The following is an 18004-nucleotide window of genomic DNA, read 5'->3' as shown; positions in this document are numbered from 1 at the left end:
ACTTGCCTCCTCTGAGACACAGGCCAGTGCACACCATTTCATCGTCATAGACTCATCCCAACAAAGTGCTAAAATCCCTTTAACCATCAAAAGGGCTTCTGTAGAGGATCTGCTTTAGCATTGCAGACCATCCGCCCTGACAGGTCCCCGGTCCGGCTGGTTCTTCCCATGCCTAGACTTTGAGTTTTGGCTCATCTTTTGAGAGACTGCAAGTTAGTTGCCATAAGTTAAAATAGTAACGTGTATTCTGTATTCACTTTCGGATCTTTCAGCCCACCTCCTATCCAGCCTGATTTCTAGACCTTCTGTGACACCCTAGGTTGGATTCAGTGGCGGCCTGTCTGCTCCCACAACATGCCCATACCCTAGGGCCGACCACACCGGAATGGAAACTACTCAAGGGCAGAGGAGTACTACAGTATCCCCAGCGCCCGGCACAGTGCCGAGCACATAGTTGGCACTCAGTAAATAACACAGAACGAACGTGTGTTACTCACCTTTGGCAACGACAGAATCACGTCACAGCAGGCAGGGTGTCAGTGGGGAGCAGAGGAACTCCCTGGCTGCTTGCCAAAATTAATCTTCCTTAACCCAAAACTCAGCCCAAAGGTTATACAATACTGAAACCATATCCTGTACCAATCTACCTTAGATTTACTAATAGTTTTTAAGCAATAGGTGTATTTTGGTCAATGATTAAGTCCCTCCACCAAAACTCAGCTGTTTAAAATTTACAAGTTCTTCTTTATAACATCTGCTGTTTCTTTTCTCCATCCATCCTGTCACAACCATCAAGAAACATTTAGCCACAAAAATCCAGGTGCCTGAAATTATGGCTTCCTGGGGCTCCGAAAGCCCATCGTTTCTTCGTCTCTCTCAAGGGGAGTTGAAAAGCTCGTCCACTTACGTTCCGGTGAGGATAAGCCTCAGTTGCTGCAAACCCTTCTTCACCGTGGTAATGTATACACAGTCTAGACAGTTCAGGGCTTCCTCCAGGCCAACCGGTTGTTCCGCAAGGCATTATGAACTTACGCAAAGTACCATTTTTTTCCTCTTAAGCATTACAAAAAATTTTCTTTTTCGAGTAAAGAAGCCTCTGTTTGCTATCTGGCTATATTCTTGCACACAAATCCCTTGCAAATTATTTTCCAAATTCCAAGGTTCATTAATTTAATTGAATCTATTATTAATTTTTAATTAAATCTGCATTTCTCGGTAACCTTTGGAAAGACAGAAGCTACATCACCATATTGGAGCACAGGATCACAGAGCAAGGCAGATATAAAAGAGAAGCACAAAATCACAAGGCAGATTTCCTTAGAAATTTATTTTCGTACCAAAAAAAAAAAAAATTAACATTCAAAGGCAATGTTTTTATTGTACAGTATAAAATAACTTCCACTAAATTAAAAATGGGATGTTTTTGCTCCTAAGCCACTGATAACTTTTCCATTTAAAATAAAAACAAAATTTACAATTTGCAGCATACGTAGAAAAAAACACTTGTTCAATAATTATATAAATACTCTCGACAGATTCCAGTCCCACATTATGTATCCTTTTTGGCAGTGTCAGCTTTCTAAAGTCAATTAGCTTCTAAATTTGAAAGGCACCTGGTGGCCAAGATTCTGCTTATTATTCAAGGCATCTCTTTTATTTTATTTTTTATTTTTGCAGAGGCTTGACAAGTCTGAAAAATCTATTAAGTTAAAAAGAAGGAAGAAATATAATACAGTTGATATTAACAAACAACATTTTTTCCCCTTAGCTGCAAGTTTTCCCCAGGGGATTTACAAAGTGCACCAGTTAAATATGTCTGTACATTTAAACATTAAATATGTCAACAGTAAGACATTTTTAAATATTTTGAATCAAATACTATAGCACAAATATAATTTACAATACTTTGCACAGAAAACATTACATCTGAAATATAACTTTAGATATTTTATAAAAATACATATATTTTCTCTCATTAGAAAAACAAGTATTTATTTGCAGGTTCCAGCATGATGTAACAATTCGAAAGAACGTAACCCTTCGGATGATCATCCATGTGCCATTAGATGGCACCCTCTCCTTCAGCTCCACATAAACAAGGGCTAGATCCAGAGAGTCAACCTCTCTCCCATGACCCAAATGCAGTTTTCCATAAAGGCAACCATAATTGCTCCAATCCGGCTTAATTCTAGGAATTCATTACAAAATGTAAAACCATTGTGTAAGAAAGCCCTCAGACTGTGACACACCTTTTATCCAACATTTCCCTTTGTAAATACACGTGTTCTCTACAGAGTCGAAAGCTTGGACAGAGTCCTCTTACACCGCGTGGGCCACACCTCTTAGTAGTCTCACACACTTACGTACATCTTTCTTGGCTTGCTTAAAAGAAAAGTTTCCTTACATCCTAGGAAATAAATGGTAATGCTCCACCAAACGGAGGCGGGGTCAATCAATATCTCGAACTTTGAAAGCCCCAAAGTACGTCGCATCCTGATCTGGATCCAGTAGTGAAGGGTTGGATACCTCGATGCTAATTTCCTCACCAGACCGTAACTTAAAGAACCCTCCAACGTTGATGGAGTAGAAGTGGAATTCAGAACTCCCTGACCAGTACTTGGTGCTTCCTCCTTTCATCAGGGTTTGAGAACTCGGGATTTTGATGCTGGTTTTAGTGACGTATACCATCAGCTGCAGATACTCCGTGTCGAGGGCTCCTGAGGTTTCATGATGACGGAAGCAAATGTTGGCGTAGAGGTAATAAAAGCCATCTTGGTTGACTATTAGTTTTCCGTTGCTGAAGGTCATGTTGGAGATCTTGGCCCAACCTCGGTCATGATACCAGGAGGACAGACTCACTTTGTGGGAACCTGAGGAGAGCAGAGGCATGTGATTTAAACCTACCCCTTCAATGGCAAGGACAGCCTCACAATTCTATGAGGTTGAAAAAAAATAAAAACAAAGCATAACAGTCATTCCAACGGGAGAATAACTTTCAGAACGTACCTTCTAAAAGGGGAGAAATACATTTAGATGTGCTCATTGCTCTCTGCTGGGCAGCTGAGAGGCACAAAGACAAAAACTCCTTGTTCCTGCCCTCAGGGCTGAGCATGGCATGTGTTCAGGTAAGAAACAAGGTGTGAACCCTGGCAGGAACCCTGACTGGAAAGTTGCAGCTCATCACTGTGGGAATTCAAAAGAAGGAGAGCTGATACCCCAGAGGACCAAGAGCGACTTCGCTGAGTTACTCCTACGCCTGAGAACACACAGGAGAAATAAAATGCAGCCAGCGGAAGCAGAAAGTCATTCAAGGTTGAAGGAAGAGAATGAGCCAGATGCATTTGAGACAGGAAGTCTGAAATAAGTATAGGCAGAGAACCTCCATGCTTCACTGGATTCCATCTTCTCTCTCTCTCTCTCTCTCTCTCTCTTTGATTTTAGAGAGAAAGGAAAGGAAAGGGAGAGAGACTTAGAAACATCAACAAGAGAGAACATCGACTGGCCCCCTCCTGTATGCCCCCCACTGGGAATTGGGCCCACACCTGGGCATGTGCCCTGACCGAGAATCGAACCAGCACCCTCTCGGTACATGGGTCAATGCTCAACCACTGAGCCACACTGGCTGGGCTCTTCTTTTTTTAATTCATGGAGGATGGTATGTAGAAGGAGATGAAAGTCTGGGTCACAATGACTTTGAACAAAAGGTCAAACCCCTAAAACTCTATTCTCATCACCAATTTTCCTCTCCTCCAACAGCCGAAATGCCTCCCAGGCTCACACAGCTGAAAAGCTGCTCCTAGAGAAGTTCGTGAAAAAAAAACAGTCCTGACATTGCACTCCCAAATTCACAACTTCACAGGATCCTTTGGACCGAAGTATCAGAAAAGCCCTCCTGATCGACCGGAATTTATCCCTTCGCCCCCTGAAATGTAGTGACAACTGTCCTCACACAACTCTTCTGGAGCAGTGCAAGGTTCTACAGAATCTTCTAAATCAGCAGTGTGTCCAGGGCTTTGAATATTTTAGGTCTTCAATGTATCTTATTAGGGCTCTAAAAATTGTCAATACCTATATGATAAACCCAGTTGATCAATCATTACGCTTCTGTGGACATATAGTATTCAACTAGGTATCAACTAGTGGGGGGACAGTTGTTATATCATGGAAAGTTCAAAAACACATTTTTGCTCCAGAAGACTGTAAATACTTAGGCTAAATGAAGGCTAGCATCTGTTACGATTTCAACAAGAGCTGAGGAGTCTAAGATTGGGGTTCAGATTAGCCTCTGCAACCAAGACCACCAAGGAGAAGCCCGATGCTGCCTGCCACCCACAGAAAGTCAGCCCATGATGGGACTTAGGCTTAATGCAGATTGCACAGGTCCACCGGAGCTGACAACCCTCTGGTCACAGCGGGTCCTCGGGAGAGTCTTGCAGAATCAAAACCCACACTGGCTACCTTCCCAGTCTAGTCTGCATCCTGGGGAGGCTGGGGTGCCTGAAGCTTTCTCTGGAGAGCCACGGAAAGGACGATGCTCTACTAATTCTGGAAGACCACTAGGCAGCCTGGAATATGGTCTGGAGGTCGCAAAGGTAGGCTGTTCCAAGAACAAAGCAGGTGGTGGGGCAAATGGGAAAAAGTGCACAGAGACCAAGCAAGCCCCAGTGGGGCAGCCCATCTTTAGGCCCGTGGTTGCCATCCTCCTGTCCAGGGCCAGTATACTCACTGAAATCCACATCTCATCCAGAAGCCTTAGAAGACCTTACAGGCATCGCTGCCTCCAGGACCCGCCACACCCTTTCTCACTGAAGGTCCTGCCTCAGGTCATCCCAGATGAAAACAGCCCAAATGTAAATGCCATCCCATGGTCCCAAAGGAGTCAAGATAAGACTACAGGACTATTTATCACATCCTCATAAATACGAGTAAAGTAATTCCACACAAGATAAATAGCTACACAACAAAATGCAAGACGCCTTCCATGTCAAATGATCACATTTTCTTCCTTTTTACCCTGCTCCTGAATTCAATCAATTATTTGTCTTACAGTTTATCTCCTCTGACGGCTGTTAAGAGAAGCAGAATGACCCAGGTGAAGTCTACCTTCTTAATGGGAGAGACCAGCCGGTGTTAACCCAAGGGCTCAGAGATACGGCCTGGGAAGGCAAGGAAGGAACATGAACTAGAGAGAGAAGACAGGACTTGACTGCACACCACACCCACTGTTAGCTAAAGTCGGGGGGAAGGAGTGTAATTTCTGCAAAGGACATCTCTGCTTTTATCCCCTCACCCATCCATTCGCTGATCAATTTAGTTGATCAGTCATTCCATCAATGACCGTTGTACTTTCTATGGGCATTCCTGCTGCCCACAACTGAGAATTATAGCAGGGAGTGTATCCCCAAGGCACTCACCACTAGTAGTGGACAACATGAGAAATGGGCGTAGACAATAAAACATATGACATTTTTATTTGCGTGTCACACAGCACATGGCTGAAGTTCAGTGACAGCAACTGCAAGTGAAAGCTGCAGAAATTCACGGCAGTCAGAGCTCAGCCCGGGAGGAAACGAAGGAACCGGAGCACAGGGAGGACGTGGATCCAGTATCGGTGGGCTGAGAAAAGGGAGAGACTATCGGGGAAACTGTTCGAGCAGAGGCTGGAGCACACATTCCACCGAGGAGGGAGGACTCCTGAACAGACAACAGTGGGAGACCAGATGTGAAGGTCATGCTGCGCTCGGGGAGAACGGCGTCTCGTGGCAAATCTGGGTTTCCATCATCAGTGAGGCATGTTGATGTCACCTTACCCCAGCCCCCTCCCCCAGTCTCTATTGTCACTGCTGTTATATGTTGGAGGGGAGACCTCTGCAGATATTTAGCCTGACGAGCCCCCTACAGAAAGCCCTACATTCTGACCTCACAAAATACTTCCCAATTCATTTTATTCAGGAAGTTTTGCCACGCATAAACTAACAGTCAATATAAAGCAGATTCTGATTTTTTGTGTATGTAAATAACTACGAAGCAGAGGCCCAAAAAGAACATGCAAAATGAAAGCCATCTTTCTGTAAAGTATCTAGTACTGGCCAAAACTGGGAGATAAATGGTCTCCAGGGGTTGCTAAGGAGCAAATTCTATTTCCTTAGACAGAAGCACACACTCACTCACTTCACCCCGTCTCAAACTCAATAACCATGGGAAAATAACCAGAAAGTTTGCCTTGTTTTTTTTGGCAATTATTTGATGCTAGGTGCCTGGAGAGAGAGATTTGAAACTAAAACAAGCTTGCTGTTGCCAAACAGACTTTGGCACACAGTCTAATGCAATACTTCTCATCTGCCCTTTAAAATGAACTAAAGAGATCAATGCAAAGTACATCCACAGCACACACAGCTGATACATCAGTACTAATCTGATTGCCTTTGCTAACATGCAAAATCACTTTACACCCAGAAAATTGGTATAGCTCCCTCGTAAGGCACACATGTGCACACAAGGAGAAAATCTGTTTACGAAGCAAATATCTGGGACAGGATAGATAGGTTAGGGAAATCTAAAAACTGGAAGAGGTGTTTTCTCACCCTGCCTGCAGTCAGGAAAACCCTCCATGGCTCGTGCGATGATGATAGTGGCTTCAAAACTGTTTACCAAACCTGGATGTTTTGTAAACTCCAGGAAATATCTGCCTTAAACCATTTTTAGAGCACAGTGGAACATGCATAATTATTTAATTAAACTCAAATAATAACAACAAATTCTGTTCACTAGGTGCTTACTCAATGTCAGCGGCCACACAGGAATGTCAGTACATTACCTCATTAAGTCTTCAGAGCTCCCGTGAGGTAGCTACTACCAGCACCCCAGTGCAGAGGCTGAGGCACAAATGATTCCAATAATTTGCACAAGGTCACAGTGAGCAGACACAGTGAGGCCACAAACCCAGGCAGTCAGACATTAGGGCCCTTGCCTGTTAAAACTACATTAACCTACTTTTTACAGAAAAAGAGGAACATAAGAGCTCTGGATTTACTTCCCTCGGACTAACCCGGTTGGCCTCGAGGTACTTAGATGATACCTACAGTGTGAAAGCATAAACTTGGGAATCAACTGGAGTGGAATTCTACTTTTTTTTTTGTACAGACAGAGTGGGAGGGAGAGAGAGGAAGAGAGAGAGAGAGAGAGAGAGAGAGAGAGAGAGAAACATCGACGTGAAAGGGACACATCGAGTGGCCGCCACCCGCACGACCAACCAGGGCTGGGGACAAACTGCAACCGAGGTACATGCCCTTAGTGGGAACCGAACCCGGGTCTCTCCGGACCGCAGGTCGATGCTCTAACCGCTGAGCCAAACCGGCCAGGGCAGAATTCAACTTTTAATCCTGCCTCCACTGTGACCTTAAGCAAGTACACTGTGTGAACCTCAGTTTCCCTATCTGCAAATCTGAATAATGATCACTACCTTGCAGGGGTGTAGTAAGGCTCAGAGATAAGAAATACAGAAATGCCTGATACATAGTGTGTGTTGAATAAACGACATCATCATCATCATCATCATGGTCAATTCACTCGATCATAATGTTCTTTGTAATCTTTCTGATGCTCAAATATTCCAAGATGGAGTTAGCCGTGGATAGTAGTTGATGAAATAGCTGGGGTAGTCTCATAAATGTAGGCACAGGGCTCTGGCTTTCCTCATTTCCAAAAGATAATCAAATCTCTAGTCCATTAGCTAATTCCCACCCAGAGAAAATGATAACCTGCTGAAGAAGGAAGAGTATGTTTCATTTTCTGGAGGGCTCCTGCCTCTGAAATAGCATTCTGTCAAGCCCCTAACTGGAGCCCTGCAGCAGACGGCTGGGTAAATGACTCCCTGGGTGAATTCTTGCACCTCACAGGTCAGCGATGGGGATGTGTCACCTTTAGCTCAGGTATCTAGATGAGCATAATAAGAGAGTGTAACTCCCAGTTCTGCAATCCTAACTGGCAGTCATTTAAAATAAACACACTCTGATGATCTGCAAATGACCACAGTAATGATGTCCACGCTGGCATGATTGCCCATCACTGTTTCCACAGTGTGGATCACCAGCTGAAGACTAAACGATCTTTCTTCTGATCTGGAAGTTAAGGGCTCTCAAAAATTTAGTAAAAGGTTAATAATAGGTCTGAGTATTCAAATGGGACTGATAAATGACTCTTGACATTTTTTTCAAGCTGGTTGCAAATGAAACTTACCCGATGGGATGTCAGTGGCATTAATAGTGAGATGAGCATAAGGTTGAGTATCAGGCTTGCTCCTTCTGGCCAGATCCAACCATGAACCTTCCACCATAGCTGTATATGAGAGACACTATGTTAGCCCAACGAGTCATGACCTTACAGGATTTCAAATATTCATATAGGTCCATACTTACGTTTTTCTGCTCTGATGTGTTGAGATCTAACAATATGCTGTAATTCCTGAAATAAAAATAAAGAATCTTATTTTACATTCTTTCAATAAAACAGTAAGGATTCAGGACTGTTGGACATACCATAAATGAACCCTCTCTCCTTTAAAATATGCCAGACGTACATAGCAAGTAAAATTCCTTCATGTGTCCAGCCCGTGTGGTTCAGCGGTTGAGCATCGACCCGTGCACCAAGAGGTCACCAGTTCGATTCCCAGTTGGGACACATGCCCAGTTTGTGGGCCTGATCCCCAGTGGGGGGCATGCAGGAGGCGGCCAATCAATGTTTCTATCTCTCTCCTCCTCTCACTTCCTCTCTGTTTAAAATCAATAAAGGAAAAATAATTCCTTCATGTTCTAGGTAGTTATCAAGGGAAATGCACCCCAAAGAATTATGTTGATGTGCTTAAAAAGTAGACTACATGGATACTACCTAACAAAATACTTTGGACAATAAGAGGAAATAAAAGACAATGTAAATTATAATACAGAATAATTGAACATAATTAAAAATTTGTAGCAGGTACACAAATGGAGATGAAGTTAACTAGAAAAAATAATGATTACCACAGGGTACAAGACCCTTTTAAATTTTAGGGAGGCTCTTTTTATGTCTATTTCATAGTAAGTTTCTGTTATTGCGCTATAGGAAAGAAAATGATCCCTAGCCCCCATGTTAGCATGTTATTTAAAAAGTCACGTGTGTTAAAATGCCACATGGAAGTCTAAGAGCTTTTAGAGTGCCGATAATTAACTGAAGATAGTGCTGCTCTCAGAGGGTGAGAAGCATCACTCAGAAAAGGAAAGACACGAGTCCACAAGAAGCACAGGTAATTGTATCTCAATTTGAGCCCTTGAATGAAGGACCCAACAGGTAACTCCATGCTCACCTGAATCAAGATCTTAGCTACTATTAAATAGGTGGAGTGAATAAAACCCTGGGCTTTGACTTCAGTTCAAATCCTGCCCAGCCACCTACTTATACCGCAACATTAGTAGCAACTCTATCATAAGAAGATTGTGAAGATTCACTGAGATGATGCATATTGGCTCTTAGCAGAGTGTAAATTCATGTATGTAAATACTAGAATCAGGAGAGAGACTTAATTTCTGTTATTGGGATGACCGTGCATGCTAATCATCCCCGCTTCCATGATGTTTAAAAGGTAGGCCATAGAACTTAGGTTCTTTGAATGTCTGGAGAAATTTGCTTTGAGAAACATGACAGAGATAGAGCAGACAGACAGACAGACAGACGGCAGATATAGATGATAGATTGATCCAAAAACACAACTTCAACTGTGACCAGTTGGAATAGTTCTAGAGATAAGACAACATGGGTTCTTTTCCCTGCCTTCAGGGCCCCCAAGAGAGGAGAATCTGCTCCGTTTGTAAAGACCTTTGGAGGAGACAGCACAGCTGTCTTCAGTTGCCTGGTCCAAAGGCCTACAGAAATCACAGGCTTGTAAGAGAACCCTCAGAGGCTTGTCCAGGCCACACTCTGCCCTTGCTCTGATGCGGGGCTCCGCACTGCTCAGCTCCGGGGGCACCATCTGCAGGAACTCGGGGCCCCTCGGGTGGTGCAAGGCAGCAGCCCCTCCCAGGCACTGGTCTCCCCACTCCATCCGAGCTTTCTGTCTTTCTCTGCTGACCTCCTAGCTCCCAAGCCTCTTCTCGTGACCTTCAGAGTCCCAACGGCACCCTGATTTCTGGAATTCCCTGATTTGGCTTCTCTTGCATTTACAACAGACTTTATATATGCACAATGTATCTTTATACATTTTATGTATCCACATAAAATATAGATATGTGTGTGTGTGTGTATACACATACTTACATAGCTCCTTATACATTTATAATAAAGACATAGTGTATATATATATTTATATATTTATAATACAACATATCTTTATATATTTACCTATACAATATATGTTTACCTGATTACTTTCTCTAAAAGGATGGAATAGGAACCTTGATGACAGAGTAATTGAGAAATTTTCTGCCCCTCATTTCCCTCTAGCCCTGCTGTGCCTCATCGTCAGAGGAGGAGGAGAGAAGGAGGCAAAGCAAGTATGGCCTACAGATTCCTACTTCATGCTTTTCTATTGAGAAATACACGCTTATTCTTGAGCAAAACAAAGAAAGAGCCTTTGGGCTAGCTCAGTGGTTTTCACACTTGAGCATCCATCACAGTCTCTCAAAGGTTATGTTGAAACATGTATCTGATCAGGTAGGTCTGGGGTAGGGTCTGAGAATTTGCATTTTTAACAGGTGAGCTGGTGCTGCTGGCTTGGACCTCAATCTGAGAGCAGCAACCCCTCTCACATCCCCAAAGACATCCGAGACAGGCAAATCCGAGGTGTTCTGGAAGCCTGAGGCCTAGCCAAAGAGGCGGCGGGCTCCAGTCACTGGGTGGTGGGCAGGGAAAGTGTGTTCTTTCCCACGTGGCAATGAACTCCTCCTGCCCATTTCATCCGTGGTTTCTAGGTCAGAGCTATCACAGATTCTTTCTGTTACAGGGTGATTTCATAACCAGCTCCACTCAGAAGCACTTTCTATGTGTGCTAGAGAAAAACAAAACCAGTGTCATAGCCAAGGGTGAATTAAAACTCGAGCTAGAGGCTCATAAGGTAATGCTGCCTTCATGTTATATCTGTTGGTGGGTGTCCACAGATTGCTATTCCTCTCAGAAACTCTACAGGGACGTTTTCCTGTGAAGGGCGGCGGGGGGGCATAATGTGTCTAATAACCTCAGGCAACAAAAAAAGTATGTTCTCAATATCTGTTCTTGTATCTCCACTTCACCCCCAATTTTGTGTACCCTAAGCTCATTGTTATTTAACTGTGTAGATAACAACCACAGACGACATTCTTCTGACACTACACTTTTGTTTATTCTTTTTTCAATTTTTATTAATTTATTTTTGCTACAGATGTTTCTCCCTTTTCCCCCCTAGACAGCCTCCTCCCCATCACCCCCCCACGCTCCAGCATTGTTGTCTATGTCCACTGGTTACGATACATGCATATAAGTTCTGTGGTTGATCTCATCCCTCCCCCCCACCCCCCTCCTCTGAGGTTTGTCAGTCTGAACTGTACTCTTTTCTATGTGAGACTACAGTTTTAGGGTGCCCTGGCCCCAAACCCAGCCAGTCTGACTTGGCAGTTTTTAAAAGAAACTCCTCCAGGTGATTCTAATATGTAGCAGGGACTGAGAAACATTCTAATTTAGTGCTCCCACGAACAGCTGTTTGGTGACATCTCTGTTCAGTCATGGATTTATGATACTCTCACACTTTCCATATATTCCACAAATTAAAAATTAAATAATATCTTACATCCATAGCCAACAAAGTGTTTTCCTTTATATTATATTTGGTTCTTATTTGAATCAAAGACTGGGTAACTATTACTATCATTTTTCAGACTGGGAAATGAAGGCAGACAGAGAATAAGAACCAACCTTATAAAACTGGGACTTGAACCTATGCCTTCCAATTCTTTTTCTAGAGCTCAGAGTCCATACCCCTTTTTAAGACACAGTAATCAAATATACTCACAGTTGAGAAAAAAAGTATCAATGGCCAGTGACGGGGTTCAGAACATGCTACCCCCTAAAATAGTCCCTTGGCATACTGAATACTTTAAGCTGAAGGAATCTGAGACACATCAGGGGCAGGAAGGACTGCCTGACCTTCTCCTGCTCCCCTGAAGCAGGTCATAAGACCGTCACGTGAGAGATGCCCTCTCCGAATCCGGAAGAAACATTCTTATCTTTAAGACCAAAGGATGCTAAGAAAAACCAGCACTCACAGGCCTTGCTCAGTTTCCCCCACGCACTGCCCTTGGCTCGTGCCCTTCTGTCCTGTCCCACTCCCCACACCATCCACTCTTCACAGACCTGGGATGAGCGTCCAGGTCAACCCTGTCTTCAGGTCTTCGTTTCCGTAGGAACGTCCCATTTCACATAAAGCATGTCAATCTGCGTGCCTCTCTCTGTTCGTCTGTCTTTCGCCGGCTAACGTTCAGAGCTCCAGCTGGAGCTCCAGATGGGAGGGAAAAGGGAAAAGATCTTCTTTTCCTTCCCCACACCTGTCAAGAAGGGGGTGCCGCCCTGAAGTGATGACTCAGAAAGGAGGTACAGCTTGACTGGGGAGCTGACAAACAAGGGGCCTCCACGTCAGGAGATACAGTCTCAGAATTCTCAGGGGCTTCAGAAAACAACGGGCTCCGAACTGACCACGCCATGTTCAGGCCTTGGCTGGTGAGCCCCCCAAATTAAGTCATTGCAGATCTGGGCATGAGGGACATCGTGTCTCTAAGTCCACTCTCTGGAGCAAAAGCCATTCTGTCATTTCTCTCCAAGTCAGATACTTTACTCTGTACACCCGAGCATGGATCTTTCTTGAATTCCCTCCTAATTTATATTTTTTGTTTTCAAGATCATAGGAACCCCTTCTGAAGCAGTATCTAAATTCACTCCAACTGACAATTCCAATTACTTTTTAAGCTTTGAATTTACGTGTATTTTCATCCACATTAGTCCTCTACTTCTGTCACATTAACTGGAGTGTTTTAAAATTTGCAGAGTCCTTTATTCCCCAATCTTATCATCCAGACATTATTTCTGGTTATTTTAAATTCAGAAAGTTCTGATCATCTAATTTGGGGAAAACACTACAAAGAACATCCTAATTCCTCTCCTCTGAACAAATTATTCAGATGCAAGATATCTTTTTTATAAAGTGTTTTATCTTATTTTAAACCCAGCTGTTCATTAATTTTTAAAAACCAGTCAGTTAACTCTCTGGATAAACATCCAATGCAATTCTGTGTTCTCTACGTTATCAGAATGCCCACAGCCTTGCACAGGAGCGTAGACAGCACCGACACAGCTCCCAGCACACAGCTTCCCGCTGAAGCCAGAAGCAGCCTCCAGAGTGAGGAAGCTGGGCACACGGCCCACCCTGCAACCTTCTCCTGGCTAAGAGCCATGAAATAGAACCCAGTGTCCTGCTCCCCAAGAAGACTAGAAATCTGCCTTCTCAGAGTACAGCATGTTTAGCATCTGTTACATTCAAGGGACCAAAGGAATTGCCTCTGGGTTCTATAAACTATTGATGACAATTTAGGATTATTACCTATACGTTACTAAGAAAATTCACATGAATGAATGAACTTATTTATGGTCACACTATAACAAGTAGGCTTTTAAGCAATTTATGCAATTTTAGATAAGCAAAATTGGGGCCTAAATTGTGACAGCTTCATTTCACCCTTCAAAACAGGGCAAAAGGAAAACGGAACCACTGGTAGGCAGCCAAAGAAATCCCTGCCAATTCAGGGATAAAAGAAATCCTCTGACATACTGCCACCTAGTGGACGCTGTCCAACATTGACAAGCCTGAGGCGCCACAGCCAGGCTGCAGATGAAACTGCCCTCTGCCCCCACCCCAAGGTCTAAAAATAATCGAGCTGAGGAAATTTCACAACATTTTTAAAATCTTCTCCTTGTGGCATTTTCCTATTTAGACTGCGTTAACTTTTCATCTTTGCTGTCAGGGTACATTTGAACAGACAGGAAAACAAATGATGATGATTTTTTTTAAATCTCAACTTTTATTTCACTCACAGAAAAAATGTTGGGATTTCACAATTTCTCCTCCAGGAAAGAAAGTACACGAAGGATCGATGGGATTGTGTAACTGTGGTCTCTCACACTGCTTTTCTTCAACTTCTCCTGAACTCAACATCCAAGAAGTGTAGTCCCGGGGGGTGTGACAGGGAAACGGAGAGGTCAGGCTGTGTCTTCGGTCTGCTGGAAACAGCCAGGGTGGTGTTCATCTTTTTAAATGTTTTTGGATCTTTTGCCAAACATAAGAGGAGAGAGACATCCCAGAACTGGCTCAGTCTCGGTAAATCTGGGCCATTTAGAGAGATGGTACTGTCTCCGCATAAATACAAACACCTGTGAGTACGTTCGGCTCCTTTGGGCAGTTGTGGGAATTTTGCTCCAGGGAATTTCAGCAAACTCCGCTGTATGACTGCCCCAGCACTGTGATAACACTCCAGTTCAAGAATGATGTTATTAAAAGGGTCTTAAGTTTGTTCGACTGCAGTGGGGTTCTGCTCTTACAAAATCATGTAAATAGACTAAAGCTCCCACCAAGGACATCCCCAGCTGTAAAGATTCCCTGAAAAGGTCAAATTGCCAGAGTCTGGGTTTATTAGATTTCGAGTCCCACCTGTGCATTGTGACGTGCACTGTGAGATCCGTGGGTACCTGTCAGTCTGAGCACAGAGGAGAAATCTGTACAGCCAGATGCTTCCCAAACCACTGGCACCAGCTCGAAGCCAGGGTCTCAGGTGGCTGCCTCCCTCGCAATTCCAGCAGCAGCTGCAGGGACATCTGGCTGGTTGAACAAGGATTTAACACCCCGTTTGCCAGATATAATACAGGGTTCATACACTTGTTAACATATGTAATGCATTTATTTTAACATCTTAATGATACCCTTCATGTAATTCTTCTCCAACCTAGTTACAATAGTGTATTCATCAGCCAAGTTAGCACATGAATGCCACATGAGTTCTTTCTGAAAATGAATAACCAGTTTCCCATTCCTGCAAAGAAGTCTTGCAGACTTCCACCCCCGCCTCTCCAGCACTTGTCACTAGGATTACAGCAATAGGCTCTACCGCCTCGCCTGGCCTCCTGCTCTCCTCAAACCGAGACGGTCCCCATGGCAGCGTGTCTTCTCCTCTGAAAACCCTCCAGGGACTGCAAACGTCAGGAACGACGCCACTTTCCTGACAGGGCTCATAAGGCCGGAGGAGGAGAACATTCTGAGATGATGTCAATTAACAGGACTGCGAGAGTGAAAGAGACAGAACCGTTGGACTTGTTAATAGCTGTGGACCAGCTCTGGCAATGACTGCCCACATCCCTGTATGTCCGCCGGAACTTCGGGTTAATGTCCGGGTGGCTCTTTCCGTAGATTTCTGAGCCGGACGCCATCCCCCAGGAGCCTCTGCTCCTCGTTATCCGTGGGCTTTCCGGACGCTGCCACAGCCAGTCCACAGGAGCGGACGTTCCCCTCTTCACCTTCCCCCACCCCTCTGCCTATGGCTAATGGAAATTCTCCCAGCGGGCCCGCATCTTTCTCCCGAGTGCCCGCTCCTTGAGGTATAGAAATGCCTGCAAACTACCCGAAGATGGACGTGTCTCTCCCAGCAGGCCTTGCACCAGGCCCAGTCCTTTTCTGTTTTGTTTGGTTAGCATTGGCCTTATAAATGCATCCTTTAAAAAAGACTTTCAGCCACGGAAGTTGATCTTTTTGTTTAACGGGCCTTACATGACTGGGCTGCATGCTGCTCCAGGCTCTCTTGCTGTTCCTCCCCTGTGCCCCCAAACCCCACTGCTCCTAAAGACCACGCCGGACACCAACGGCGCCAGCCACATGGAACTACTGAGAGGTTTCCCTGCAGGTCTCCTGCCCTCCGGTCCACGCGGCTTTGTGCACAACTGCTCCCTCCCGCGGATCCGGCTTAATCTCCAAGACGTCACCTCCACGGTGTTCTTGGAGTTCAAGGCACGGAAGGAATCCTCACAGGTGCTGGGCAGCGCTAGGGAGACAGGATGAGAACCGATGTCTCAGTCACTTGCCTTCCTCCTCCCCTAGAGCTCGCACTGACCTCCAAATCCACAGAATGTGGGGGGCACTCCGTATGCACCGGGGTGCCCTAGGAAGAGTCAATGGTGATGGTTCAAAAATACCTCAAAGCGAAGATGAGAATATGATCTGTCACTCAGGGATACATTACGACCGGTGTCGTGAAGCCTGTGCTGGCCAGGGCAGGTCCCCTGGAGCAGAACCCTACAGGGTTCCAGGACTGGAGAGGACGGGAGCACAGGCAGAAGGGGGTCACCTCCGGCCTGGCAGGGAGAGGGGGAGGGGAGAAGGTAGACACGGTACCCAGAGCCCCGCCCTCTAATCCCGAAGGTAAGAGCCATCTTCAGTTATAATTTGTAACTTTACATTTTAATCCCTAAATACCTTATTTCTTAATATAAATTACTGATTTTAAAAATTCTCCTGAAAACAAAGTCTTCTTCGTGTGCATTCTGCCTCCCTCCCACTGGAGTGCCCCCTCTGCACCCCCTCATCTCCTCACCGAACCGAATCGGCTGCCACCGCCCACGACCGTCTCTGAGCATCGGCTGAAGAACTTCACCAGGCGCGGACGGCGGCCTCCCGCACCCCACGCCCCCCAGCACGGTCTCCAGGGCCACTCCTCCCAGAAGCCCGCTGGCTGGCAGAGACGACTTTGCAGAGCGCTCCCCGCAGGCCGAGGGGAGAGGGCCCTTGTCCTGAGGCCCAGGGATGCTTTCCTGGCAGAGCGATGGCTGTGCCGGGAATAGGAGGTTCGTTTTTATTGTTTAACCTTCATGGTTGAAATGAGGAAGCTTCTGCTACAGTTAAAGGTCCCCTTGGGTTTTCGTGAAGCAGCCTTCGGACAGCAACATTAGTCTTCATCCACAGGCCAGTTTTAAACTGTCTGGTGCTATGGTCCTTGTTAAACAGCGTGAGGCGGGGGCTTGGCAGAGGGACGCGGTGGATGTCCTGGGCTGACCGCGGCTGACCACGTCGCTGCTTCCTCCTGCCACCGAGCACACTCCACCCGACACGGCCGGCTGTCAACGCGACAAGCCTCTGTCCCCGAAGGCTGACCCTCGACGTCTGCGGCTGGGCTGGGACTTGGAGAGGAACGAGGTGCCGGCCAGCCTCTGTGGGCGGCCGCGCAGGAGGGCACAGTGGCCAGGGAAGGGCCTCCGCCCGCGAGGTTCCCAATGTGTTCATGCTCCAACGAGGGACGGGGCTCCCCTCTCGAAGAGGCAGGAAAGACACCCGCTTGGGGTGACCTCTGGCCCTTACACATCTCTCTGGACGTCCCTAACGTGGCCAGCTTCTGACAATATGGAACCACCAGCACTCCGCGACAAACATAGGCTGGCGGAGATCACTCACTCATTCATCAACCTCCCGTCGAGCCTGCCGGTGGGGAGGGAACCTAGACATGACACAGTCCGTCCGGGGAAAGCTCACACGTGGCGAGCCGCCCAGCCAGACTCGGACAACCCATGCGAGGACGGGGGGACTGCAAGGCCGTGGGCATGCGCCGAAGGGCTCCGAGCCCCAAAGGTGGGGCCTCCTTCAGAAGTGATGCCTGAACTGAATTTGGAAAGACAGTTAGAAAACTGACTACACAAAGAATAGCCTGGAATGTTACGAAAAGGACCACACACAAAGACCCATAATTATTCATCCATCCATTCCACAAAGTCTGCCGATGGCTGAGGGGCCAGGGTCACAGCAGGGAGCACAGAGGGGCACGGGCACAGCCCGTCAGGGGCCTCAGGTGGCTCGTTGTGGGGCCACTGGGCTGGTGGTGAGACGGAGCACAGGCAGAGAGCCTGGAGATCGGCGGTCGGCATGAGGGTTTCCAGAACACAGAGGACTTCGCGTTCCCTGTTCAGCAGCTCAGAC

General features: G+C 45.9%; 1 protein-coding gene across 1 annotated transcript in view; it reads right to left on the bottom strand.

Moving 5' to 3' along the window:
* Positions 1–2255: 2255 nt before the first annotated feature.
* The window catches only part of TNFSF11 (TNF superfamily member 11), a 31630-nt gene continuing 15881 nt past the window's right edge, over positions 2256–18004 (bottom strand). Inside the window, exons 3-5 of the mRNA XM_036250283.1 lie at positions 8418–8463; positions 8239–8337; positions 2256–2870 (exon numbers count right to left, since the gene is read on the bottom strand). Coding sequence (XP_036106176.1) covers positions 2449–2870; positions 8239–8337; positions 8418–8463 — 567 coding nt within the window. The 3' untranslated portion in view covers positions 2256–2448. The remainder of the gene's footprint in view (positions 2871–8238; positions 8338–8417; positions 8464–18004) is intronic.

This window comes from Molossus molossus, unplaced genomic scaffold (assembly GCF_014108415.1).
Source record: "Molossus molossus isolate mMolMol1 unplaced genomic scaffold, mMolMol1.p scaffold_m16_p_9, whole genome shotgun sequence".
Taxonomy (NCBI): domain Eukaryota; kingdom Metazoa; phylum Chordata; class Mammalia; order Chiroptera; family Molossidae; genus Molossus; species Molossus molossus.
The sequence above is the reverse complement of the archived record's forward strand: the minus strand, read 5'-3'. Positions and strand labels throughout refer to the sequence as shown.